Here is a 22,758-nt window from a genome sequence, read left to right on the forward strand (position 1 = left end):
AATTTGAAATTTGAAATAATTTATTCCACAATGTGTGCCGCTCTTAAATGCTCTGGGTGATCTGTGCAGGACAAGAATACTGATGCTAATCAATAAATTTCTTTGAAGAATTTTCATAGTGTAACATTCGCCATACAGAAAGGATTCTGGTCATTAAGTACCAAAACCAAGATGCTTCAAGATCTTCCTAGTCTCTATTTACACACTAATTTAAAAAATCATTTAGCAAATTAATCAATGTAGCTCAAGCTACATTCTCTCTCTCTCTCTCTCTCTCTCTCTCACACACACACACACACACACACACACACACACACACACACACACACACACACTGTAACCTTTACCATTTTCTTTCTTTTAATCATCCTTTTTTCTGTTCTTTGAGAATTTCATACATGCATGTTTGGATCAAACCCACTCCTCACCTCTCCCCACCCCCTGCAGTAAGTCCCCTCCCCTCCTACCACATTTTCTTCCCAACCTCATGAGCTCTTTTTTCCAAACCCAATGAGCCAGGAGCTAGAGAGATGGCTCAGTGGTTAGGAGCACTTGCTGCTCTTGCAGAGGACCCTGGTTTGAGTCTCAGTACCCACTTAGTGGCTCACAGTTGCAGGGCATCCAACTCCCTCCTTTGGCTTCCATGGACACTGTGTACATATGGTGCATAGATTTACATGCAAGCAAACACTCACATACATAAAATAATAAAAAATGTTTTGTAAAAGCCCAAACCCACTTGGTGTGCCTGCATGTGCATGGATGTAGGACCATCTACCAAAGTGAAATAGCATCTCAGGAACTCTGAAGTCTCTGAAGAAAACTGATTCTCTTCCCAGTAGTCATCAATTGTCAGTAACTTCTCAGCTAAAGGTGAGCCTTCATTAACTCCTTCCCTGGTGAGTGCTGGCATTTTGGCTGGCTTGATCTTACCCAGGTCTTGTGCAGTAAGTCACAGCCTCTGTGGGTTCACATGAGCAACAGCACTATTTCGCCACCAGTGCCTATAGCCTGGGCTCTTAGTCTTTTTGTCCCCCTTTCCCTTGTTCATTCCAAGTGGGGGTGGGGGGAGACTTGAGATGGCCTATCTATTCATCTGTGAATTCATGGTGCAGAGCACGATGATGCTGTTTAAGTTTTACACTTGATCCATATTTATACAAACGAACAAGCTGCAGTGGGGTACTTAAAGCAAACTATGCTCATGTTTTTTTCTCCCCACTTGTTTATTATGTTTTCCCAAAATTAGATGGTATTTTAATTACAAAAAGCACACTGTGGCCATGGTAGCATATCTGATTCCAGAACACACTATGTAACCCCTTTGTGAACAATGAAGAATTTTTGGTTCAGGTAAGGAGTCAAACATCTTCCATACACAACCAGTATGAGCTGAATATACATTCTAGTTTCTGGGCCTGTGGCCCACTGTTGGGCAGATTGTGTATAAGGAGAAACCAACCAGTGCCTGCTGGCTATGCAATGTGACACCCTGATCACAATGTGTCTGAGGAGACACAAGTAATTCATCAGGCTGTCATTCTGTTATGGGCAACAATTTACATGTTATTTACAAAAGATTACAAAGAAATATTACTCCTCTTGGAATAGAGACAATAAAGGTATCTAATTCTGCTTATTCCCCTAGCTTAGCAATTCTGTCAGTGTTATTACATCTATGTTCAGATCATACTTACTAAAGGAAAATTCTGAAATACTTCTTTAGAAGGTTTTACTGTCTTTAAATTTAAATGTTCCTCTCAGCAAATAAGTATTTTTCCACACACATTTATATGTAAATACTGCCATAAGTAATGCTATCTATGGATGAATGTTGAGGAATCAGTTCTCCAAGACAGGGCAAATGGAGGCATCTTTCCAGAATTTCCAGGTTCTTATCATCATCAAAGAATAAATACAAGACAAGGTAAGGAACTGAGGGAAAGGATTTCTTATAACACAAAAAGGCAGAGACAAGTGCTGAGAGGGATGGGTAGCATGGGATTTGAGACAATGTATTACAGGCAAACTTCAAGGAAAGGGAAATTATTCATGAGTTAAGGCAACTAAAGAATTCCAGAAATGGATCAAGAGTTTTCCTGAATGGGGTTAACTCTCTGTCTCCTTTATCTCCAAGTGAAGTTTCTGAATATGCCCATGTACCCAATGGACAATATGAACAGAAGTTTTTAGTGCTAATGATATAAAAATGCCATTACCATAAAGTAAAGGAACAGCTGCAGTCCCAGTAGGCTGTGTCAGCCACTGCCAGTTTTAGATAGCCTTGTATCTGTGCTGAGAGGTCACATGATGTCCTCTATCACACGGCTCTGTCTGTGGTTATATACACCTCTCCCCACCATGCACACTGCCTCTTATTTTGCCAACCTCAGTTAATTTCTCCAGTTTCATTCTGAACATCAGTCAGTCAGAAGATGTGGGTCCCAGTACATCTCTGGACGTATCCTGGTCAAGATAGAGCTCTACCATCCACATGAAACAAGGATGTTAAGTCTTTAAATTTCCTGAAATTTTATTTTTATTTCCTATGTATAAATGTTTCCCTTAGTATGTCTACAGACCACATGTATGCAGGGCCAGAAGTGGGATCACAGACCATTATAGGCACCACAAAGGTATTAGAAGTGAACTGGGTCCTCTGGAAGAACAGTCAGTTCTCTTAACTGCTAATCTAATTCTCCAGCCCCAATGATACTCTTACCTTTTAAAAGAGCAGACATGAGATTACACAGTAATGTTTTGCTAAAATCACCAAACACACTCATGGTAAAATACACAAGGAATTTATTTTATCAGCTGTCTTCTGATATTTTAATAATTTAATCAAAATAAAAACTGCAAACTTTCAGTACTACAAAACTGAATTAAGACAGCACAGCTACTCATACTGAGATATATATTCTGTCATATAATCACTTAATTGTACTAAGAAATAATTATAAAAATAGGTAAAAATTTAATGAAAATATTTCTTTTTATTGTAGCTTAAGAATTCTTGCTCATGTCAACAGACTGTCGGACATCTGCTACTGCTTCAGGCACACGAACAGTCATATTGTCCATAGCCTTGGTCAGACAAATTTGGCAGCCCAACCGTGACCTGCAAGGAATGAAGGAGATTCCATTTAGTATTGGATACATATTGTTCACAAGCCTGTAGTTGTTTAGGATAGTTTTAGACTTTCTTGCCTAAAGCAATTGGAGAATTTGTTAATCTTTTAAGTTTTCATTAGGCCGAAACAGACAGCACCATCCACGCCATCTACCTGATGTCATCCCCTCTAAAGGGCAGCAGCAGGACAGCATCATACAATCAGCTAGGCCAAAGCTTCATGAGGCTCTAGTGTGCCATCCAATGGACCCACCAAAACTTCTATTTAGTGGGATCACTGACAGGCAGAGAACCAACCAGAAGGCATGAAGGCACACACAAGAAGTGACTTAGCAGGCTAAGGAAACAAGTCTTCAACTCCTAGATAAATGAAATCATAGACTAGAGGCAAGCATAGTGGCAAGTACCTCTAATCCCACCACTTGAAAGATGAAGCAGGTCAGGAGTTCGTGGCCATTCTCAGCTACACAGCAAGTAAAAAGGGACTGAGCTAGGATATGTGATCGTGCTTCAAACAGTAGTAACTACAAAAGCCTTTAAAACAAGGATCAAACTCGAACCATCAAAGACAAGAATGTATTTCACCCTTATTTTTAAAATCTTGGAAATCAAGGTCTATCTCAGAGCCAATGGCATCTTGAAGTCACTGCTACGATATGAAGAGGCAGCTCTAACACACCAGTGGTTCCAACTGCACAAGTATCTTGACTCCAAATGTGTTATCTTTTTTAACCGTTTCAAGGTAAGTCCAAAAGGATTATAAAACTAAAATTACCAGCAATGGGGGAATACAGCAGATGCACAACTCTAATCTGTTATAAGAAGAAAGACCATCCCTTCATTCTGTTCTTCCTTTCTTTCTTCTTTCTTTCTTTCTTTCTCTCTCTCTTTCTCTCTCTTCTTTCTTTCTTTCTTTCTTTCTTTCTTTCTTTCTTTCTTTCTTTCTTTCTTTCTTTCTTTCTTTCACAGATTGCTACAAATCATGCTTCCCTTGAATGTTTTGTTTTCAACAAATAGTTATACATATATGGGTATATGTAAATAATTTTTCAAACGCACACAATATAGTAAATCAAAAGATAATACAGTGCATATTTTAATCAGCAGCACTTTTCTTTTCTCTTAGAAGTACAAAAAAGTTTGTACAGGTTGGCAGCACAAGCCTGTCATCTCAGTTACTTAGGAGGCTGAAACAAGAAGACTGCAGGTTGAGGGCAAGCCTGAGCTAATGAGTAAGTTAAATTCCAGCTTGGATTTAAATTCAATCCAGTCTCAAAATAAAAAAAGTAAATACAGGGCTGGGATATAGCTCAGTGTGAAGTACAATTCCTAATTCTGAAAAAAAGTTAATCTTACGACCAGTCTTTGACAAAGCATGTTATGAAGGCACTGACTTCTTCATTAGTAGATTCATCAAACATTTATTGAATACATAATAATAAAATTTTCTACTACTAAATGCCAATGGGTGCACTCCTAAATGTCAATGATTACTCCATTAAACATCAGTACACTGCTGTACACTAGTGGGGATACATGGAAAGTTCAGTTCCATATTTTCTTATTGACATCTGTTATATGTTGGGCACAAGAGGTATTCATAGGAAAGAACAAGATCCAGAACCAAGCAGGCCAATTGTCCAAAAGCAGCACTGATAGAATTGTTAAAGGCAACTTTCTATTATTTCCTAGTTTGATCATCAAGATAGAGAATAAAAAGCTTGCTCGTAGGGCTGCTGAAGAGACTAATTGCCAATGTCAGCAGTATGAAGCGAACTTTCAATCAGACAGACAAGACAACTCACTGATAATTAACACATAAGACTGTGACAAATGACACACACACAGAAAAAACAATAGCCCTCTGAGGAGAAACCCACACTTCTGTCCAGGACAGGTGGTATCTAGAATAGACTTTGAAGGGTGAGGAAGACTGAATATTTGTAAGAGGCAGAATAACTTGAGAAGAGCATGTGAGGCCTTGGCACAGACACAGAGGCTCAAAGGAGCATCTGAGCTGAGGTCGGTGCTTTACTTTTGCTGACAAGACAAGCAATGGGCTAGGGTGTGGCTCGGTGACAAGACATATGCCTCATGTCCGAAAGTCCCAAATTCAATCCCCAGCACCTTCTTTGAGAAAGGAGAAAATTCACATGGAGAATTGAAGTTTAAAAGTAGCCAGGGTAACACATAAGTTTAGACATAGCGAGGCACCACTAGGGAGTCCTAGAATGAGAAAGCCAGGTTAACCATAGCTTTTGATGATGGGAGAAAAAAACAACCCATCTCCCATCAGTCATTCTTCTTTGTAGAACTAGAAATAGCCTTGACAATACCCAATTGTGCACCAAGCTCTATCTGCAAGAGAAAAGTAAAAGGCGATCCAGACAGACTTTAGACTTGGGAGCCTTAGTGAGATTGTTGGATACTGCACATGCTCATAAGATGAGTGAGACAAGGCTACCCTATAAGGAATTTACAAAGTGAAGCACCTGTCAGTGAGGCACAGCAGATCACTGCAGGTATAGTGATGGGACACATGAGGACAGAAAAGAGCTCTGGGTCAGGGCAGCCGACACAATGAGCTTGCATGTAAAAAGGTATGGTGTTCTCAGTCTCTTCCAAATGTATTAGTCTCACCTCCATAAGACAAAGTGAGGCAGGGGACAGAGCTGTGTGGAAGGATATCTGATCACACCGTGAAGCCTGAGACTGTGTTGTTTACTGGAAAAGCTTGTTTCTAGTTGTGGTGTGGCTCAGCACTAGGACACATCTTTAATCTAAGAGCTTTCTGTTTATTGTAAACAGGATTAAATAAAGTCAACCATAGGTCAAGAGGCAGAGCAAGCAACCAATTGACAGGGAGTAAACACAGGAAATAACCATAAAGAGTAAGAAGAAGTCAGGATGATGGACAGAGAGACACACAGGAAGTCAAAGGAAGGGACATTCAATTTGAAGGCAGTGTGGAGGAGAGTTTGTCCTTTTGGATTAGCTGTGGAAGAAGGTCAGCTGGGTGCTTTCTCTGCCTCTCTGAGATAGCAGGCTTTCATCCCAGCATTGGTTGGCTTCTACTGGTAAAACCAAACATTTGAGATTTTGTTAAAAACAGTATTTGGCACCAAACGTGGGGTGCCATTTGTAACCATTTGGTTTTTTTCTGTGTCTGCCCCAGTTCCTGAATAATGATGTGGAGGTTTATTTATTTATGAATTAATGCCTAGGCCTTAAGCCAGGCTTGTTCCCCAACTAGTCCATAATTCAATTAACCCGTTTATACTATTGTATGTCTGCACATGGCTAGTTACCTCTCCTCAGTTTCACAGGTCTGACTTACTTTATGTCTTGGTGGTGAATCTCCTGTGCCTAATTATGTCCCTGAGAGCCTATCTCCTCCCAGAAGTCCCACCTCCTACTTCCTGCCTTTGTTATAGGCTTTTTAATAAGCCAATGAATCAGAAGATGAAAAAGGGAGTGTTTGCAAAATATGACATAGTTATGTGAACAACACCAAAGTACAGTCTGCATTCAACTCTCTGCCCTCACAGAAATCAGCATTTGAAAAATACAAAGGCAATCTGTATGGGGTGGTTCTAATGCTAAAGTCCTATTCCCCAATTGGTTCTTGATAGATCAATAAAGATGCCAGGGACCAATTGCTGGGCTGAAGGAAAGAGGTGGGACTTCCAGGCCTCTGTAGGAGGAGGTGAGGAGATACAGGAAGAAAGAGGGAGATTTTGCCATGCTTTGGAGGAAGAAAAGGAGACCAGCCATGTGGGATCTCAAGTGGAGCAGCCATAGGCTGCTTTCCCAGGCAGATTAGAAATACAACTAAGCTGAGGGCAGTTTAAGGCAGATTAGAAGCACCCAGCAATTGGGCCAATAAGGCAGGTTGAAATTGAGGTACATGTGTGTGTCTGTGTTTTTCATTTGTGGATCCAATATTCCCTGGGCGGGGGCTGGCAGCGTGGTCTGCCTGGAGTTTAAAGTAAGGTAGTAAGAACTATAGGCTACAACAATAGGTGACTGACAGGGTACTTTGTCTAGCATGTGCAAGGCCCTTAGCTCTGAAAACTAAACAGAATGAAAAATAGGGCGATGGACTATAAAAGAACAAACCAAAATTAATAAACTAGTATCACTGTAACTGCTTAAAATTTATCCTTACCATGTAAAATTGAATTGTTATAAGCTAATAAAGGTTTTGAAAAATATTCATTAAGGTAGCAAAATATAGTTAAACAAAACCCATTATCAGGAAGTAATAAGCCTCCTTAATTATGCCTCAAAACAGTAAATCCAGGAGAAGTCTTCCTTGACTGTGAGACTGGATAATTAAAAAAATATTATCACTAATGCCACCTGCTATTGTGGAGCTCGCTGTGTTTAAGAGAAACTCTACCTACTAATTAATAAGCTCTGATTAATTTCTTTAATATACACTTAGAAAAAGAACTAGTCACCTTACCATAATCACTACTATATATTAAGTTTTCTGAAAACTCAATTCTCTCAAACAGGTAAAAATTGCCACTATAATTTTGTTTAATTATCAAATCTATCCTTCAAGAATACTATAAAAAGCATTCCATTTAATTCTATCCTATTAAATTGTGATAAATATTAATTCCTGGCATAAACAGACTGAAAAAGATATATTATGATTTAGAAATTATATTACTATCAATTAATTCTTTAACTTGTAAAAGGGAAGTTTCATAGAAGCCCAAGTGTGGACAGTGAAAGAGAAACACCCCAGAGGACGTTCAGACTTCATGACTTGTTCTGTACTCACAAGGGCACTTCTACTCATGGTATGATCTTAGACCCAAAGAAATATTAACACAGACTTCTGCAGGTTGTTGATAACAGTGAAGCAGCTTTAAAACCTTACCTGACAGGTCAGGTTTTGTGCCTTATGTCTGTAATCTCAGCACACAAAAGCATGAAGCTACCTTGACCAATAGTTATAATCCTGTCCTTCAAACAAAACCAATACAATCTACTCACCTGTCTGTTAGTCCATAAGCCAGATCAAGCATGTCATTCTCTTCATCAGTAATGGCATCTAACTTCTCATATATATGATCCTCAAAGATAAGATGACAGGTAGAGCAAGCCAAAGTTCCCTCACACGCACCTGCAAAAGCAGCCAAAGGTGAACATACCATCCATTGCATCAGTGCACATCTGGCTACTGCAAAATGCATCTAAGTTTTAGAATCAGCTGCAACCCTAAAAAGGGCTGGAATACTGAATAATCCTGAGTCAGGAATAGGTCCCCCATCCTCACATACTGTCTCAATTCACTCACAGTACTTCACAAAGGTTCTCAACAGATGTGAGGGGACTATGAAGGCCATACAATTCTAATTATTAAAATGTATACACATTCATAACTAAGACACACAGACACATAAAGATGTATCCTGAAATACATATAGCAATGATATATATAATCATTCACCTTGTCTGGAGAGCTCAAAACAGCCGATAAGGACTTGCATTATACAAGAGAATGCAACTACTCTTCACCTAAATAAATTTAATTATTCTTTTCTTTCAATCCTCTAAATAATCGGGCTTAATAAAGCAAGATGTTTTAAGACACACCACAGATTCAAATACTGTGAATATTTGTGTTCCACATTTAGATTATATTTATTCTATATTTGTGTGTTGTGTATGTATATGCACATGTGCACATGCATATTACAGCGTGAACGTGAGAGTCAGAGAAGAACTTGTGAAAGTTAGTTCTCTCCTTCTATGATGTGGGTCTCAATGACCAAACTCTTGTTATCAGATGTGATGACAAGTGCCTTTACTTGCTGAGCATCTTGCCAGACCCTTGCTCAATTTAAACCATTAATTTAACAGTTATTTACTCAGTTTTTAATTATGATTCAGGTGCCTCACAAAGGAAACTAACAAAATCATGTCATCCAGCCAAATCAAGGCAGAATCTGCTGAGAAACAGCTTCAGACTTCATTTGGAAATATCCTCACAAAGAAACTTAAGCACGTAAGTCAGGGCTTCCTAAACTTTCCCACCCACAACCCCCTTCCAAGTGAGAAATTTTTATGTGACCACAGATACACAGGCAAATAAAATAAGTACAGAAATCAAGTGTGCAATTTTAACAAACCATAAAACCAATTATTTGATATATACACACACATATATGTACACACACATACACACACACACAAAGATCTCTCGGAATTTTACCAGACAGCCTGAAGTACACAACACAGTAGTAAAAACAAGGATACCTGTCTCCACAAGGTAGAAGGTAAGAAAACTCCATACCATGCACCAGAACACATATAACCACACACACATAACCACACACATACACACAGAGAGAGAGAAAGAAAGAAAAAGGAGAGAAGAGAAACAAGTTAGTTTTAGTAAAGCCATTTTAAAGCAGTGGTAGCGTTAGGTGGGCCGAGTAAGGAAGCTCAGGAGCATCTGAGCTCTGGGCCATACTCTCCACCTCTTCTGTTACTATGTCATGGTAGGCTTCTTTACTTTCCATGCTTCAGTTATCTTAATAGTAACTAAACCAACCTCACCTAGGAGTTACAAGAATCATAAGTATAAATAAATTACATGTATGGACAACAAACCTGGTAGGTTGTGATAATTATTATTTGGAAATGGTGAGAGTCTCTGGCTGCTAGGGAAACTGTATCAGTGATTTCATCCAGCACTAGACCCTGCGTGCTACAATACTAACCTGATTGGCAAGATGTGCCCATTGGTGCAATAGTGGCATGACTGTCACGTCATGGAGTAACCAACAACTTTCTGACTGGATTTTGAGCTGGCTTCACAGAAGGGATTTCATGCCTGGTACTGCAAATCTGGTCAAAAGTCCATGACAAGAGATCATGGGCCCTGAAAACTTAGTGTTGTTTTACTTACTGGTTAAGCTGTCAAACTGCCTTCTAAATATTCATGTTTATAACCATAACAACAACAACCATGGGTGTTGTTCTCAACTCTGGTGGAAGCAGCTTGATTTTGCAGTAATGGCTAATGCAAAGACTCATAATTGGTCAAAGTGACAAAGTAAGTAAAGATAAGGCTCAGGGAACATGATGAAAGAGGGCCTGAGGGAGCGTGAAGCACTGGCTGATGAGGAGGACAGCTGTGAAATGCTGACATCTGGACATGGCACAGCTGTTGCATACATAGCAGCTGTGATTGCCTGCCCAGGATCAAGCCAGTCAAAATTCCAGCATGGATGCAGGATTCTGTTGGCAAAGGAACTACAGGCTGAGGGAGACAGAGAGTCACTCTCTTTTGATGACATGACAACACTGGTAGGCTGGCCATGTCCCAACTGATAGCCCTACACTCATACATTAGTAGCAGTAATTGATCTCTGGCGGTTACTAAGAACCAAAAGGAGGTCAAGAAGTTTAGAGGAAGACAAGGTAGGGGACACTAAAGGAAGCTGTAGGGAAGTTTTCACTTTCCATTTATGAAATTTGAGTGTTGCTAATAGGATGTCTACTGTATGAAAGTCTTATATTAAGGTCATCTGTACACTTATGATGCTGATAAGATAAAATGGACCACCACCCAAACCTAACCCCTTTCTTAACCAAAACCTAGAATACAGCTATGTTGGAGGTTACATATTGAAAATATGAAATTATGTATAAACATGTTGTTCAAAAGATGACTTAGCATAACATAAATACAACACTGAGCACAACAGCAAGCAGAACTACAGACTTCTACAAACGTTACTAGGATCTCTTATCTCAATTAGTCATAAAACAGGCATACAAAAAAATACAGAAGAAAAAAGTTTGAAATGATAAGCTAGTTCAATTAATCACAGATATGTAACTGCCCCCAAGTGGCAGATTACTGAAACACACAATACTGAAAGGCTGATCTATTATTAACATACAAGTTGGTAGAAAGAATATGTATGTATTGTATTGCTTCACAAGTTTACAATTGTGAATTTGATTCACTTATTTCCTCATTCCCTCATACACAATAAGTTATAAATTGAGAGTGACTGTATCGCTCACCAGAGTCCAATGGAAGAACATAGGAATGAATAAATGTATCACAGAAATGTGGTAAATGCTAAGAAAGCATGGTCTGAGGTAGACCAAACAACAAACAGACCATCACGGAGTGGGTGCTACAAGCAATCCAAGTTTATAATGGGTTGGGAGTAAGGAGAGAAACTCCACTAGAGACTGGGAGACTGGGTGACTGGGTGGTTAGACAAAAGAAGATTTTTTTTTTTTGGGTACCTAAACCCAGTACCTTACACCCCAGAATCCAGCCATTTCTTCCATAACATTTGTTGCCATCTGCTATGAGTTTCTCCTGTTTGTTGTAGGGGATGAATACAAAGATACCTGATACAGAATAGTAAATATGCATTTGTGGGATGAGAGAGAGAAGATGGTACCTCGGCAGAGGGAAAAGTACATATGAAGTCTTGAAGGTGGTGGTTTGGTATGAGTTCAAGCTTTTAAGAGGTCAGCATTGCTACACTAGGAAGAACAATGAGAGGTGGGGGAGAGCACAGCATGTGTAGCCTTTTAGGCCAATGAGGAATGTGGATTTAATCTTAAATGCAATGGCAAGTCCTTTGTGGTTTTACTCAGAGAACTGATACAGCTGATGTCAGACAATCACCCCAGCTTTGGGGCTCATATTGGAAGCAAGTTCCCAGGTCCAGTGGCTTCACAGAGCCAAGTGATAAATACAACGGAGCCCAAAGGAGCTTCTGGAGGCTTAAGAGAGGAGGTGCTGATGGACTGGATGTACCAGGAAAACAAACGCTGCTCAGGTTTGAGCCTGCAGTGTCTGGATAGGTTCATTACGGATACAGGAAATACTGGAGGAAAGACTGCTTTAGGGGAAGAGTGAAGGCAGCTTTAAGAACATGACTTTTACCAGCAACATGGCTCAGCAGGTAAGAACAACTGTTGCCAAGGTTCATTGATGACTTGAGATTTATGCTCACAATGCACATGGTAGAAAAAACTAACTCCTATAACCTGTCTCTAGCCCTCCATGTACGTGTGTGCCTACACACACACAAATATTATACACATGTGGTGGAGGAGATAAATACATGTTTTAAAAAAATCAACAATTGAGTTTTAAATACCTTTGGGGTTTCCAAAAAGAAACATAAAGTAGGGAGTGGAATCTACAAGCTCAGAGGAGAGAACTGAATCAAAGATGTAAAGTTAATCTCTATCAGCATCTAGGAAGGGCTTATGGTCACAGAGTGGATGAGATTACATGGGTAGATACTGCAGAAACTACGGACTTGGTCAGCCACGTGGGCCACTTAGTAGGTGCTGCTATTTCAGGGGAGGTCATGGAAACCTTTAGGAGGTACATCCTTGCTGAAGAAGCATGTCACTGGGTGAGGCTTTTGATCTGTAGCTCCACCACTTCCAGTTCCCTCTCTCTCCTTCAGATCTGTGGTTGAAGATGTGATCTGTTAGCCTCCTGCCAAGACCACCTGCTGCCATGTCTCCCTCATTATTATAAACTTTCTATATGGAACCATATGCAAACCAAGATAAACTCCTTCTTCCGTAAGTCACTTTTGCTCGAGGGAGTTATATCACAACAGAAAATATCCTGACACCCTTGGATTAACTCATTTCATCCTCATAGCAACCATATGGAGTAAATGCTAATATTAGCCCCATTCTATTGGAGAGAGAACAAGATAGGAAGGAGTTAGGGCCCTAACCCAACGTCACAGATTGAGTGGCAGAGTAGAAAAAAAGCCTAGGCAGAAAACCCTACTCAACCACACTAAAAAGGGGTTAGGGGAAAACACTATTTTAACTTTAATTCACAGTATGTATTTAATTATATACTAACACTTTATAAAATAAATATTTCAAAGTAAAACCCCTGCAAAAGATGTATTTTTCTGCTTTTTTTTAAATTGATTAACTTCTCTAAGATGCTAGTTTGAAGCCAATACACTGGAGCTGGAATGCGGAGGGCTTGCCTAGCACACATGACACTTTAGGGTTACTCTCCAGCATGACAAAATATCAGGCACGGTGACTCATGCACTCAGAGATGAAGAAGGAAGATCAGGAGTTCAAGGCTGGCCTCAGATACATAATTTCAAGGCCAGAAGGGATACAGTAGGTCAGGTGTTTTATCACAGCAACAGAAAAATAACAAATACAGTAGAAGGACTTTTGTAACAAAACAACTCCCTTCTGATGTTTAATTCTTAACTCTTCTAGAATTGTCTTATACAACTGTACAGCCTTATAGTCTATGGCTATATGTCAGTTCTCTTTGATGAGCATTTGTTTCTGTTAATCTTTTCTGTTAGAAACATCTCTGTAGTAAATTGCCCAGGACAACAGTCTCTTCCTAAAAGTGAAATTGAATCCACAGAGAAAATGACAAAAATAGCCCTGCCTGGTTACAGCTTTCATCTAACTTGAGAACATTTAGGGCTGGAAAACAGTTGCTTTTGCATGTTCACAGAGTTCTAGAACAGCCAAAGAACACTGCCATACAGTTTTTAAAGCTGGTCCAACATTTCTGACTAGTTCCAGGACAGATGGGGCTACAGAAAGAAACCCTGTTCAAAAATAACAACAACAAAAAGGTGTCTAATAAATCTAACACCTGGGTCTCCTTATTAATTTATGTTGAAATCTTTTTGTTTATTTTTCCAAATAAGGGCCTTATATTGCTCTTTATGTGTCTTGAATGTCTTTTTCTGTGCACACTGCAGATACCACCATGGGAAAATTCAGGGAATAGGAACTCCCCGTCTCCAGCTTTGCTAAGTTGCTGCTCACTGGTGGCCATTGCTGCTATCTGCTTTCCAGTCATGGTTCTAGAAAAATCCTCTAAAGCTTGTATTCCTGTGTGTGAATCTGGCCAGCTAAATGACTGGCCAGAGGCTTACATGTCTGGTGCCAAGAGGCTCAGGTAACTAGGTGAATCCCTCAACAGCCAAGTCATTTGTGTCTTAGTCTTCACTCCTGCTTGCAAGAGACCTCACGGTCAGCCAGAGATGCGAGAGCAGAAGTAGAGTCTCTGGGTCGTCCAGATCCCAGAGCAGTTCAAAGCCTGCTCTGCATCTCACCCCGCAGGTCCTCCATTCATTGTGTAGCTGGCTCTTGCTCACCCCAGCTGCTATCACAAACCGACAAAGCTCATCATTTTATGTGAACACTCTACAGACAAAGTTCTCACCACAAGCAACCTGCAAGAAGGATCAAGGAACTCCCTCGACTGAGCTCTTCAAGAGACTGAAAGCAGGAAAACAATAACAATATTCTGGGAATGGAACATCTCTGAGTACTTCAGACCCAGGCTGCCTTCCATAGCCACACAGAGAGTTTTTACCAACACTAGAAAGTACAGGGCTGCTGCTTTCCAAGAATGCTTCAGAGAATAGACCAAACTAAAATGCCACAAACACTACTGCTCTTGCCAAACTTAGCACATGACAGTCCTTCACCGGTGTATCCTGAATAATACAGTGAGGGCAGAACTGTTATTGCCTGTATTCTCCAGAGCATAAAAACGGGCACAAAGAAGTTCCAGTAGCCCAGGTCTCAGGTGACAATGTTGGTTTGAGAACCATATCTGTCTGACCCCAGAGTCCAGTTTCAATTACTGTTCAGGACACTTACAAGAGCCCACTGTGAAAGAATACTTCAGCAAAGTTTAATTCAAAGTGCCGTTTAGTGGGCTTGGTAGCACATGCCTATGACCCCTGTGGAAACAGCTTTTTAAAATTTACTAAGGACAGGGATGCTGCTTCTAACAAGAAAAACTGCAACAAGCATTAACATGGAGGCAGACTTAATACATGAGGAATGGAGATAAAAGAACTAACAACAGTTCTTAAAGTGGGAAGTGAACCATGCCCTGAAGCGGCACTGCCAGGCTTTAATCCCAGCACTTGAGAGGTAGAGGCAGTTGGCTCTATGAGTTCGAAACCAGCAGGACATCCAAGGCTATGCAGACAGACCTCTTAAAACACCCCCTCCTAATAAAAAATAAATGAAATAAGAAGATTTAGTTCTTTATATAAAAAATGCATTTACTTGATTTTAAAATAAACTTATAGTTTATTATCAGTAAACGTCTGGTCTGTGTAACTATAAACTGTGCACCCACGGCTGTATAAAATGTCTTGAACAACAAGGAATTACAAGTGGAATGACATAAGGAGCCTTGCTCTACACTAGTGCTCTTCAAATCTAGTATGAGCCTCCCAAATCATGGGAGCAGCCTGTTACACACTGCTGGGCTGGCAAACAGCTCGTCTGGTAAAGGCGCTTGCCACCAAACCTAAGAAGCTAAATTTGGTCCTCAGGACCCACATGGAAGAAAAAAGAACTGAGTCCAACAAGTTGTCCTCTGACCTTCACACATGTCATATGGTACAAGCAAGTCCACATGTAAAAATATGCACATGTGTGCATACGCAAACCAAATAACAAATAAGTAAAATATTTCTGGCTAGACTTCCAGGGCCCAAAAATCTGTATTTCCCAGGTGACAAAAAACGGCAACGAGTCAAGGAACCCTCAGAAAAGAACCAATTAGGCACAGCCAGTGCTCGCCCAAGGTGTAACTTGGAGGGGTGGGAACGCCAGCTTTGTACATGATTTAACAACATGGTCAGAAGTATAGAAACAAAAACTTTCTACATAACACCTTTTTTTAGAATACATTTTTGGTTCTGAGAAGATACGATAGCATTTAAAATTAAATTATAATGACTCGAAGCTGCTCTGCACTATGGTATTTACTCCTCTCACCTGATCTCTCACCTGATCAGGCCTGCGGCAAACAGGTACACAGTAGGCAATGGGCCAGGACAGACCTCTAAGCCAAGGGGCTATGTAAGTTCCCTTCCAGAAGTAACCGGTGGTGTCACTCCATTATCCATCTGGTTTGTTTTAGTGTATATGTGAGTATGTCTCTGCCTGGGTGTATGCCATGTGTGTGCGTGCTGAAGAGACAGAAGAGGATGTAGGATCCCAGGAGCCGGAATCAGAGGCAATGCTGGGAACAGAACTCTGGAAAAGCAGTACGTGGCTTTAATCACCGAGCCATCTCTCCAGCCTGTACTCTAATAATCTTTACAAATAAAAAAAGTAACATGTCCTAACTTATAATATTTCCTTAGAATGTCATAGTTTAAAATCAAAAAACAAAAACAAAACCTGTAACTTCTTCAGGTTACCTGGGAAGTTTCAGGAATACTTACCAAATCCATCGATATCTAGGCTATTCTCAATCACAACGTCTAGCAGAGAGTCACCAACTTTCCCCTTGGCCGTTAGCGTTTCTCCATCTCGGTTCTTGAAGTGGACTGTTACCTTATCTTCTGAGCTGGGAAAGGAAGCAGCACTTCAGCAGTTTTAGTAATTTCAAACTACAACTTAAGGGCAAGGGAGATAGTTCAGAGGATAAAGGCTCTGGCTACAAAAGCTTGGCTACCTAAGTTGGATCCCTGGAAGTCATGTAAAGGGAAGAGTGAAACAGCTCCAAGAAGTGGTCATCTGAGCTTTCCATATGTGTCATGGGTGGCCACATATACATCATCAATGTACTCACACAACAGTATCAAATCAAAGAAAAAATTAAATCACTACTTAATCTGCAAGGCCAAATGCACAAATGTAGAAGATGGCAGTAAACTGAGGGTCTATCCATCCACCCACCTAGGAGGACAAGCTCTATCACCTTAAAACAAATGAAAACTGCCTTCCTGACCCAGTAACCTGGTGGGGATGTAGAGTCTGTCTCCCCATAGGCACAGGTATGTGGAAACACTCAGCAATCAATACCACCAAGAAATCTGTTGAGCTTTGTTATGATAGCAGCAGTGATGCTGGTTGGTCTCCACGCCCGAGATTAACTTCAGACCCTCACGCACACTGAGCACATATCTGATCACCACACTACCCCCATGCCATTACCCCCTTCTCAATAAAAGTCAACCTCACTAGAATTAAAACCCAGGAATAAGTAATTCCAGAGTTACAAATGTCTTTCAGAAGCGCAGATCCAATCGTTACATTTCACAAGTAAGTCAGATGAGCTCTCCCCCCACTCCCATGTGGACAATGCTGTGTTCGAATGGCCCTGGATAACAGGATCTTGCTGATTAGAAAGGCCCAATAGCAACGTGTCTTAAAATATCAGTGAAAATTTTCATCACTCTCTACCATGCATGAATTCTAACACTTTTAAAACTAAAATGATATAAAAATATGTTTATGTATGTTCCTTCAAAAAGGGTCTATGCCACAAACTCTTTTCATTGGTGGTGGGAAAGGCCTTTAAAAACAAGTGTTTTTACTTGCCACTAGCATATGTCAGGATTCCCAGAACTGTCAAAAAACAGGGAAAGAATTTTCTTGCACAGCTCCAGAGACAGAGTCAGGGAAACGCTCTTCTTTGCCTTAGTCTCAGCACAGGCTCTGTATGTAAAACAAGTTTACTCACACTGGAGGGTTTGTGACAATAAACTACCCAACAGCTATTTTCTTTTTTCAAGGTAAAACTAAGAATGACAATAGCCCTCAGGGCTAAGAGAATCTATAAAATCACAAATTTAAAAAGGTTTTAAGGGGCAAGGATTTGAGCAGTTGGATTACATAGTGTGTGTGCACGTGAGCATGCGTATTTGTTTGGCTTTTAAAACTTGAAAAACCAGATGGGACTGTCCCCAACCCATATGGCAATATGAATAGAAAAATAAGACATGGACAAATGCCTGGAACCTAAGCTAAAGAAAATAGGGTGTTTATGGAATTACTCAAAGCCAGGGGCTTAAATATTGCTGTTCTAGAACACACAAGAGCTAAAATCACAGCAAAAGAATTTCAAATCACTTTAACATTAGCCTCTTGTCAAGACATTTATCTTACAGTTTGACAATGTACAAAATGACTAAACCATGGTAGAGTTCAAACATGAGTTTTTTATTTAAAGCTCAAGTTCTTTTTGCTGCTAGGAACCTGTTACTTGTTGGGAGTATGTGTTCAAATGTTGAATCCTGGCCTCCTAGATCTGGTTGCAGACCAACGAGCACATTCTCATGCACACCAAATGATGTTATAGAAATAGAAACGTTTGCCAATCTTCTTGCCTGGTTAAATAAAAGTAATTGGATACAGCCAATTACTGGGGAGAACAGGGGTAGGCAGGGTTTGGGTTACTGGGCTGGGGGGTTCTCAGGACAAGAGGGAAGAGAATTGGAGAAGAGAAGGAAGACAAGAAGAGGAGATGGACCATGAGAGCATGTAGCCAGAAAAAAGACTCCTGACCTCCTGAGGTCAGGCTGATGGAGCAAAAAAGAAGCCCGTGCAAGACTCAAACAGCAAGTAACTTGGGGAGCACAGCTGGGAATTAGCCAGGCTAGAGTGCAGAAAAATAGATTGGAGATAATTAGACAGTAATTCTGCTAAACTGGTTGAATAAGTTCATGGGACTCAGTCTTGATTACTGGGGGCTGGCTAGGTCATATTAAGAACTAATAGAGTTAATTAATAACATTTACAACAGCTACTACATACTAAAGCAGTGATTTCCCTTTCAGAGTGGAAATGACCCTTTCACAGGGATATGGCAAATATTTCGCATATTAAATATTTATATTATGATTCATAATAGTAGGAACTTATAAAATAGCAACAAAAATAATTTTATGGTTGGGATCACCACAATATGAAGAACTATATTAAAGGGTTGCAGCATTAGGAAGGCTGGCAAACATTCTACTAAAGGGATGCAGCCCTAATTAACAAATGCTAAGATTAGTAATGGAGTCACTAAGGACAAGGAAGGAAGCACAAACAAGACTGGAATGGTAATTCTTCAAGTGAAAGAGCAGAGAACCTAAGAGCCAGAAAAAAAAAAAAAAAAAAAAAAAAAAAAAAACCAGCTTCTGGTCTTGCTTCTAACAGCACTTGTATAGAAGTGACCACGGAAACCATTCCTACATGCAGGTAAAAAAACAGAGTAGTGACTCTATTGACTAAAGCATTAAAGTATTTTGTTTGTTTTACAGATTCCTACTTATCTCAGGCTAAGTTCCAATACTCCAATAGCCCAGAATGGCCTTGAACTTCTGATCCTCCTGCCTCCATCTCCCAAGTGCTGGAATTACAAGTATATGTCACCACATCCAATTTATGTGGTGTCAGAGATCAAACAGGGCTCCACTCATACTACGAAAGCACTCTTCTGAGCTACAGTCTTAGGATAAACTATTTTTAATTTAATGAATTGAGAGAAACAGTTAAAACATATGAAGTTTATGGAAATACTTTATTCCTTAAAACACTAAACACCTGTATTTGACTGGAGTTAACTTCTGTCCACTCGCAGTGACTGATCTGTCAATTGTACCTTCCCACTGTACCTCAGCCTCTGCCACGTACACACAGCCCTTTCTAAGAACTAGGTAAAATTTCAAGTAGTGCAATGTTATTCTTCTAAACCTTACTCACCAATTATTAAACAGACACTTGCTCTGCTCAACCCCAGCAGACACATTAACAAGGCCATAGTCCAATAGGTCACCCCAGGCTTAATGGAGAGAAGTAGTGTTTCTCAACTTTCCTAATGCCTCTTTAATATAGTTCCTTGTGGTGACCTCCCCCCAAACATAAAATTATTTTTGTTGCTACTTCATAACTGTAATTTTGCCACTGTTACGAATTGTAAATATCTGTGTTTTCCGATGGTCTTAGGCCACCTCTGTGAAAGGGTTATTTTACCCCACAAAGGGGTCTCAACCCTCAGGATGAGAATCGCTGCAGTAAAGTATAGCAGCTGTTACCCTTTCACTACCCAGCCTGGGACACTAGCAAGGGAAAGGGGCAGCCTGTGCTTCCCTTCTTCCCTCATCACCTTTGCTCTCTGAAATGACTCGTGAAAGAAGAACTAAAGAGCTGCCAGCTGTATGTAGCACTGCCGTGCATCACACACCTGACATGCAAGAGGGCCCCGGTTCCAGCCACAGCAATACCCAAAAAAAGATTGTCACCTGCTATCAGCACAAAACCTACTCAAGGTCTATGCCTGGTTTTGCCAGCTACTTAATATGAAAACTTGATGCCCACTCACCCACCTATCTACTTCTCAGGATTGTCTTAAAAGTACAGTGAAAGCCCTTTGTCATCAAATTGCAAATTTTTATCTTTGCACTGTTTAGCTTCACTGATCTTAATGTTCAATAACCACATATGACTGGGAGCTGCTATGTTAACAGCAGAGGTCTGGATAAGAAGAGCTGGAAAACTTATTTGAAGCTCTATGTCAAGAAGCAAAGCATCCAAAACCTAATGACAAAATCGTGGGAGCCAATCTGCAAAAGCTCGTGTGTTCCTTTAAATAGCAGCCATAATGATTATGTTCAATATATGTCACAGCTTAAATCCAGAAAGTATCTGCCACAGAAATTAAGGCATTCATAGGTGAATAGTTGGAGAAGCCAGGAGAACTAGGACTGAATGCTCCTCACAATTCCCCTGTGGCTTCATGCAAAATATCTATATGTATGTACAATCATATGTACACACATTCTCTTTTCTTGCTATACTCTGCTCTGGAGTCAAACAGAAGTTTTCTAAAAAGCCGTATCTGTGCTGAATATTCTTCAGACTGATACACCAGACACAAACTTGTGGTTGTGAAGAGATGATTGCCACAGATCTAGAAACAGTCAAATTCACTTTGGGTTAAGGCCCTTAATGGCCATGTATCACCAGACACTACTGCTGAGTTTCATGTTTACCAGGTAAAGAAGTTTGGAATGTGTTATTCTAACAGACCGTCGGCTTCCAATCCAAACACTATATATGTACGTTGGCTTTAAAACCCTGTGGTCCACTTGGTGTCCCAGCAATATATTTGGCAAGTACACTGATTTGTAACTTTCTTTGGGGCTGTGACTACAGAAGTTGAGCTAAGTTCTTCCACAGAGTAACATACAATCCAGGGAAACCTTAATTTGTGTTTCCAGACCAAAACCACTCATGTTTCATATAAGTAAATTTTATCTTTAGTAAACCTAAGGGGACTGTGCCTATGGTGGGGGGAAGGGGGGACGGGAAGGGGGAAAGGTCTCATCTCTGTCTCAACATTTACCACAGAATTCTCTACACTATGACCCCCAGAACTGTTGCTAAGAGGCTGCTGCCTACTGAGCCCTCACTTTCAATCAGTTGCACAAGCAACGTTACCTGCACGGAGTCATTTATCCCTTACATCATCCTCTAAGGGCTACACTGTCATCCTAGGTCAACAGGGAGGGAAGTTAAGCCGGTGCGGGTGTAAACCCTATCCTACCACTCCCACAAGGCAGTCGCTCCTAACCTCCTACCTGAAGTCAGCAAGAAGGGCCAACACAAAGCAACCACAACCCCGAGGTCGACAACGACAACCCACTGAGGAAGCCCCGAAGCCAGCGCCCTACACCGCCGGAGCCAGGCCCGGAAGGCTCGCGTCACGGGAAGAGATCTCCGGCGCGAGGCCAGCAACCGGGAGGCGAGGCGGAAGGGAGCAGCGGGCGGAAACGTAGGCCGCGGGACGCCGCCGCGCCTCACCTGCTCCGCGAGCGCGCAGACACGCTCAGCGGCCGGCCAGGTCCGGCCTCTGCACGCACGCGGGGGCTCAGGGTCCACTGAGGGACGGCAGGTCCCACTCGGGTCCCGCACACCAGCAGCCGACGGCGGTCCAGGCCACGGAAAGGAACCGAGGCGCAGGCGGCGCGGAGGAGTCGGGCGCCCGGAGCGGCCGCCATAACCCTGTCGGAAGGTTCCGGGTCCCGCGGGGTCCTGCGCAGTGCCGAGGGTCCCGCGTGTCCCGCTGCGCGAGGGCTCCAGTCCCGCGAGCGTCCTGCGTGTCCTATAACCCGCGCCTGCGCCCCGCCCCGCCGCTGCCACGCCTCCGCGGGGCGGGGCCGAGCAGGATTCCAGAGATCTGGTTAAAAGTTCACCTTGAACTTCTGCAGTCTGTTATGCGCCTTGGAGCAGTTACTCATCAAGGACTGGCCAAAAAGCCACCAGGTTAACTTCTGCCTTTTGCCATCGGCCCTCAAAACAAAGCAAATCACAGTTTCCAACACTTTAGAATACAAGTTATAGCAAAAGGGACCCAAGTATTTCGTACACAGGACAAACTTTCCTACACGGGAGAGTTATACAAAGTTTTAAAATGCCAATAGGCATTTTTATGAAGAGAGGCATGCGTAGGTAAAAGCATCAACCATCTCATAATCAATAATTTGTTATTTAGGGCTGCTGAAGAAAGCAGGTAATAACGGTCAGCCTGAACTGATAAAGTGAGTATATAAAACCCTGAAACTTAACAGGAAACTTTTCTTAAATAAATATTTCAACAGATTTCAAAACTAGAAGGCCGACTTGTAAACCGCACTTTGTCATTGTTGGTAAGTTTTTAAAGAGTTTTTGAGGTCAGATATGCAACCTCCAAACCCAAGTCCTGTGTTGATCAGAGACCTTGGATAAATTACTCTAGGAGGATAAGAGTTTCCATGACTCATGGATAAGCTCACACTCAGGGCCACTGTGGAGGTTAGGTG

General features: G+C 41.2%; 1 protein-coding gene across 2 annotated transcripts; it reads right to left on the reverse strand.

Annotated features, from left to right (window-relative positions):
• Positions 1-2,782: 2,782 nt before the first annotated feature.
• On the reverse strand, positions 2,783-22,077 carry Fdx1 (ferredoxin 1). 2 transcript variants are annotated; one of them, XM_076925184.1, is made up of 4 exons: positions 21,761-22,077; positions 16,408-16,550; positions 8,144-8,273; positions 2,783-3,121 (listed from the first exon to the last, which is right to left on the reverse strand). In XM_076925184.1, the coding sequence occupies exons 1-4, from the start codon at positions 21,955-21,957 to the stop codon at positions 3,007-3,009; spliced, it is 585 nt and encodes a 194-aa protein (XP_076781299.1). In that variant the 5' UTR covers positions 21,958-22,077; the 3' UTR covers positions 2,783-3,006. The 2 variants fall into 2 exon arrangements, with proteins under 2 accessions (XP_076781299.1, XP_076781300.1); XM_076925185.1 differs by having other exon boundaries at positions 16,408-16,532; positions 21,761-22,074.
• Between the last annotated feature and the right edge of the window lie 681 nt (positions 22,078-22,758).

The sequence above is a fragment of the Arvicanthis niloticus genome, chromosome 26, assembly GCF_011762505.2.
Source record: "Arvicanthis niloticus isolate mArvNil1 chromosome 26, mArvNil1.pat.X, whole genome shotgun sequence".
In the NCBI taxonomy this organism is placed as follows: Eukaryota; Metazoa; Chordata; class Mammalia; order Rodentia; family Muridae; genus Arvicanthis; species Arvicanthis niloticus.

Bases quoted from the DNA above. Each gene is read 5' to 3' on its own strand.
- Fdx1 (XM_076925184.1), bottom strand. From the start codon at position 21,957: ATGGCGGCCGCTCCGGGCGCCCGACTCCTCCGCGCCGCCTGCGCCTCG. The intron at 16,551-21,760 runs GTGAGGCGCGGC...AAACTGCTGAAG, and splicing joins TCTGCGCGCTCGCGGAGCAG to TGCTGCTTCCTTTCCCAGCT. The intron at 3,122-8,143 runs GTGAGTAGATTG...CATTCCTTGCAG, and splicing joins GCTTATGGACTAACAGACAG to GTCACGGTTGGGCTGCCAAA.